General features: G+C 36.5%; 1 protein-coding gene across 1 annotated transcript in view; it reads right to left on the bottom strand.

Annotated features, from left to right (window-relative positions):
* Positions 1-757: 757 nt before the first annotated feature.
* The window catches only part of LOC121404694, a 93,576-nt gene continuing 88,278 nt past the window's right edge, over positions 758-6,055 (bottom strand). Inside the window, exons 5-6 of the mRNA XM_041594716.1 lie at positions 1,200-1,388; positions 758-1,140 (exon numbers count right to left, since the gene is read on the bottom strand). Coding sequence (XP_041450650.1) covers positions 758-1,140; positions 1,200-1,388 — 572 coding nt within the window. The remainder of the gene's footprint in view (positions 1,141-1,199; positions 1,389-6,055) is intronic.

The following is a 6,055-nucleotide window of genomic DNA, read 5'->3' as shown; positions in this document are numbered from 1 at the left end:
AAAATTTTTTTAAAGAATTAGGTTGGGCCCGTAACCTTCCAAAAGGTATTTTTTGTTCATTTTTTTCATTTTTTAGGTTTGGTTAACGAATTTTAGCTCCAAACTTTCTCCACAAATTTTAATGGGCAATACCTTAAGCGACGCCTAATTAATGCACCCATTCACAAAAGTGTATGAGTTTTCCAGAGATTTTACCTCTGAAAAACGCTTTAAAAAATAACAGACTTAAAAAATTCGTAAAAAAAAACTGCCATAGAAAGAAACCATTATTCTTTAAAAAACTTTAAAGTCCCATATCTATCGGAAAAGACGGGTTGGCTTCTTGAGGAAAAGAGTTCGATTTTGTCGAGTAGTGTAACAACACGGGAGACGTAATGGGAGTCGATCAACTGAAGATGACGGAAATGGAATATTGAGTATCCTTTAATTTCAAAGCCGCATGTTTTTCAAACTGCGACTCCCCTTTTGTAACTGACAATCGTATTCTGCTGCTACTCTGCTTCTCTCTTCTTCTGTTGCTTCTCTGCCATTGATCTGCTTTTCTGCCGTTCTCTCCTTTTCCTTCTGCTGCTGCTGCTTCTTTGCTGTCGCCAACCGCTGCTCCTTCAGTATGCTGGACCATTCCTTCTTACATGTAGGTAAAAGTAGTCTGTTATCGATGTAGCTAGAGCGAACAAAGAGGAGAGCAACACAACCCACATTGCCACTCGTAGGCTAACAAATTATTGACTCTGATAAGCACATTTTTTGTAATATTTTATTTATTTTTATTACCATAAGAGTTTAATTCAGATTTAATAAGGCAAATGTGACGTGCAGTATAAATACTAGTAGCTTGTTCATATGATGAATGAGGTACTAGTGTTTTATCATAGGGGATATTAATGGTAATATCGCATAGTCCTGGACTTTTCAAAGGTTTTAGGCGTGATGTTAGTTGTTTCTTCCACTTTGTTCTACGATTTTGAAACCATGTTTTTATTTGAGCTTCCGTCAAAAATAATGTTTGAGAGAGCTCTATACGTTTGTTAACGCTCAAGTATTTATCAATTTTAAACTCATGTTCAAGTCGATCTAACTGTTTTGCACTATATGCTTGCCGTGGTTTTCTGTCGACACATTTTTTTTTAAATTGTTTTCCTGGTAATTTATTAAGCGTATAGTAAGTAAATGTGATAGGATGACAATCAAAAATATACCTTGCATAGTTAATATGTTGAGCCAATTGAGAGGTACAGCAATTTGTGGTTTATACTGAAAATACGAAGAGTTCAGGGAGTCGCAAATAAAAGGAAAGCTAAGTTTTCCACAGTCCCCAAACAAGTTTTCATGGGCTTCAATCTCTTTACTATTTATAGGGTTAAACAAGTTCAAGGAATCATTTCCTCCTGCAATTAAAAGGAATAAAGAAATTTTCATTACAGTGATATAACATTTTTAATTTTAAAATATTAGTACTGCGACGAAACATAGAAGAAAAAAATCTTAAGCAATACTAACATTTTTATAAAGCATATTTTTAAATACGAATTTATTTTTATCAATACATTGTGAATTTATAAGAAGGGTTGTAGCCGGGTTGATGAATAACTTGTAATATTCTACGATTGCCAAGCGTTTTTCCATTTTAATACCAACGGTTTTTGTTGTAATAACCGCCTAAAAATAGGGCGTAAAGAAATTAATTTGCTGATCTTGAGAGCTTTTATAAAGCTGTTAATCTGTTACTTGTAAAACGGTAAAATGTTATTTTCGGAGTGTTGGTCAAACAATTTTAGATCCGCCGAATTAATGCACAAAAAATAAAGGACCCAGGATATAATTTTTGTTCGACTTTTTCTGAGTTTTTTAAGTCCAATTTTCGTAAAAATACCGCAGAATCCAATTTGGTTGGTAGCTTTTTGGTGGTTATCAACCACCAAGAACTCAGATAGCCCTGAGCGACCGTTTAAAGATTTTCCCGTAGATTTTTCCGTGTCTAGGATTAGCACGACTAATTCCGGCTTGGAATCAATCTCCGTGTATGCACGACCTTCACGTATGTTGCTTCGCGTGCCTCGCACTTGACCCGCCGTGCCGGTACATTGGTCGTTCTCCCATAGGAGATCATAGCAATCTAGGCGCCCTCACTATTTAAGACGCCAAGAGAAGGTTCCCCGTCTTAGGGAAGGTTATTTGATCGGATCCGCTATGTGCCATGCAGAAGCACCCCACCCCGTCGGCCCCATGAGAACATAACCTAGACGACGTCATTGACATTAACATCAGGTGTTTCAATTGGTTGAAATTTGAAATTTTTAAATCATCTGAAATAATGAACCTTCTTTTTTCTAATGTTCCTAATACTACCTAGTTACAATTTTTTTTGGCTTAACTGATTTTACCTTAACTAATTTCCTCTTATCCTAAATTTACCCCTATATTAGTTAATCTACATATATATCATTATGAACTATGAACATTTCATTATATATGCAATTAGTTTCGCAAATATTATCCGCTGGGCTCAGTTAGAGTTAGTTTGTTTCTTAAAACATTAAATGCATAACTATGTATTTCCGAAGTTATCGTAGTGTTGCCATGAATCTAGGCTAAATTTTTTGAATAGAGAGGTGATTGAGGTCCTTGTTGGAGGGATCCTTAGATATAGGTGGCACTTAAGGATCACTTAGGGTGGGCGTTCTCGTACTTGTGTGATAACCAGCCAACAGTGACCAGACTATAGATGCACCCTCTTCTTCCTCTTCTTCTTCCTTCGACCTATTCTGACCTTTTCGCTTTTATCTCCCGTATCCCTTTTCCTATTCCCTTTCTCCTAATCGTACGCGAATTTTCTACCTTCTTAACTTGCTTGAGCCCTAGAGTGGTGGTATCTTGTCCTTATACCCACACCGCACGACTAGCGACAAAAGCCGAAGCCAGCGCGTATCTCTGCTCCAGTCTAGGTTTCCATCTGCTTACCCTACCCTGTACGTTGTATGCTAAAAACTTTGGCTCCAAATGACGTAATTTTAAAGAATCTGTTACACTTTTGTGTATTCGCCAGCAAATGTTTTGATTTAATTGTATTTCCATAGAGAAACCAGCCATATAATGGTATTGGCGGATGAGTCAAAACGGGCAACTTCACCTTGCTACCAGAGCAGCATATGCGGGGGGTCTCCGATTGAAACTTCAATGCATTGAAATGTTGGCATAGAGATAATGAACCGTTATCAACGCAGCGAAGAACTTTTTAGGCGATTGCGAAATCGTATTCTAAAGCCTCGCGATTCAATTTTATATTTACGACTGGTCTTCTTCCAGTAACATTTTGTTTAAAATAGTGTCATAGTTCTTCGACTGAAAATTATCATAATTATAACCGGGATGATTGTCTAGAGACGGCTACGAACAATAATTTTGGTTTTGTTTCATACTTGTCTCATACTATAATTTTGAATAATTCACAGCAAATCTTACAAAGTTTTCATGCGACTGCTTTTGTTTTGTTTTGTCGATTCGGCTATTCATGCTGATCAAGAATATATGTACTTATACATACATAATGGGTGTACATTGTCTGTCCACATTTACCCTCTGCAATATTATACAAATATATAAAAGATATACATACTTTTCGTTATCATTTTTGCTGCATTTGCAGATGCTGCTATATTATCTTCGCTCAAAGGATTTGATTGGAAATCCGATTTGGATATACTGTTGTTACTCAAGATATTATCTATACTAAATAAGCAATATCGGCCCATTATGAAGCTATTTTTATTGTTTCCATAGGCTATTAAGGTACATAGTTACTAAGAGCTGGATACCTTAAGAGACTTTAACACTATTTCTTAATCCTTTGCTGATATTAAATCGTTTTAAGTCTAAGGTGTTTCGCCCCTAACTAAAGTCAGATTATATTCATTTTAGTCTTGGTCAAACGGTTGAGTTTCCATAAGATTTATGTAAACGAGTTTTTTGTGACTCCGCCCTGAATTCACACTTTAGTGTTACTCTTGACTAAGAGCAAGTAATAATAAGAAATATCATCAGCATAGCATAACAAACCAATCAATTTTCAGGTATTGATACCTTGTATTTGTGGAGTATAAAGGTATATATCATCACTCTGTAGATGTACCTCTCTTGCATGTCTCTCTTTAAAACAGAGGCCGGCAGCGTCGTATGCACTGTGCATAGGAAAAAATTTCGGGCAGCGCAGTCGGCACACGTACAGCGTAAAGACTTCGTGTGGTTTCGTTATTCAGAGAAAATTTTGCTCTCGCGGCAGACGTCGCGGCAGAGAAACATGCTTCGGGCTATGCACAAACGGCTTCATATTCCGCTCGCTTGCCTCAGGGGCAGAGAATCACTCGTGTGCCCTATGCACAATTCTTCGGCTTTCGCAGCGGCAGAGAAATAAGTACGTATTTGACTTCGTGTCTGTTGTTTTCCCACACAAACGCACAAAAAAAATGTGTGTGAAACGTTGTTTTGACATTAAACTTTTCTAAATGACTAACCAAAAATAGCCTTATGGGAAATGCTTGCAGTCAGAGCGAGACAAATATATGCGTCATATGCGTGTCATATGCATTCGCATTTGCAACAGCAAACCAGACACTCATACACTTACATTGACCGGTATCAAAACAATCCGTCTGAGCAGGCTTAACAAAGCAAGCGCTGGCTTGAAAATCCAGAATGTGCGAATGAGTGCGAAAGAAGAACCAAGAACAACTTGATGCTTGTGATTCCGGGTACCATTCGAATGGATTTGTTCGCTGAACACAAACATTAGAAAAAAGGACGCTGTCACTTGAGATCGACTGGGAGATACCCTGCACTTATATATCTCAAGTGAATATTAAAAATAAATAAATTCATGAAATAAAAAATAATAGCAATAATATATGTACAAGTTTTATTTCAAAACAAAACAAATAACACTTCTGAAAGATTTGGAGTTTAGATATTGTTTGATGATATTTTTTTTTTTCAATGGCAGAACATTTTTTTAAAGAATTACAAAATAATGTTATTTTTTTGTCACTCTTTTCAGAGGTAGCGCTTCTTTTTTTCACATAGCTCAAGTGTCTTCTGGGTGCAAAGAACTTTGCCATTCTGAAACGCTAATTGATGCAGATATAAATTATACCCAACTACTTTGTGGTTTTAGCTTATCGTCTGGGAAATATTAATATTTCAAATCCAAAATGATTTTTGTACGGCGATTTTTTGAGGGTTTGTGAACCAATTTTAGATCCTCCGTCTCTCCATACATTTTAATGAGCAATACCTTAAACGAGGCCGAATTAATGCACAAAAAAATAAAGGACCCAGAATGTAATTTTTTCCGACTTTTCCTGAGTTTTTCAAAATTTCGTAACAAATTTTTTTTGGAATTTAAAGCTTAATATTTCCAAGGCGGTAAGCTAAAACCACGAAGTGTTTGGGTGAAATTTCTAGCTGGATTAACTAGCTTTTCAGAATGGCAAAGTTCTTTGCTACCAAATGTAAGTTACTTAAGATATGTGAAAAAAAGAAACGCTACTCTAAAAAATACTTAACAAAAATACCAGATTTCAAAAGTTCTTCAGAAAAAGTTCTGCCATACAAAAAAAAAAACAATTTAAAGCTTGCAATCTTTCAGAAGAAGTTGGTTTGGTTGCCTTCAGCAAGAGACCCGCTACTCATTCTCTTTCTCGCTCGCACACTCTGTAGACGCGAGCGCCCTCTAGCGGAGGAGATGTAGCATCTAAATGGGTTAGTCGGAACATGCGAGTCGCTTCTGGGGACGCGACTCTACTTATACCCGTACTCAGTGAGTATATTTATTTTACATTTTGATTTAATTTTTTCGAATTTTAGAATTTTAAAAAAAGTTTACATTTTACATTTTTTTGCTACATCTATTATCTACATCTACATATATATTATACATATAACATGTAGATTATAGATGTACCATTTATATTCACATCTCCTCCGCTAGGGGTTGCTCGCGCACTGAACGCGGCAGAGTGTGCTAGCGAGAAAGAGTTAGGTAGCGGGTCTCCGGCAGGAG

The sequence above is a fragment of the Drosophila obscura genome, unplaced genomic scaffold (assembly GCF_018151105.1).
Source record: "Drosophila obscura isolate BZ-5 IFL unplaced genomic scaffold, ASM1815110v1 contig_36, whole genome shotgun sequence".
NCBI lineage: Eukaryota > Metazoa > Arthropoda > Insecta > Diptera > Drosophilidae > Drosophila > Drosophila obscura.
The sequence above is the reverse complement of the archived record's forward strand: the minus strand, read 5'-3'. Positions and strand labels throughout refer to the sequence as shown.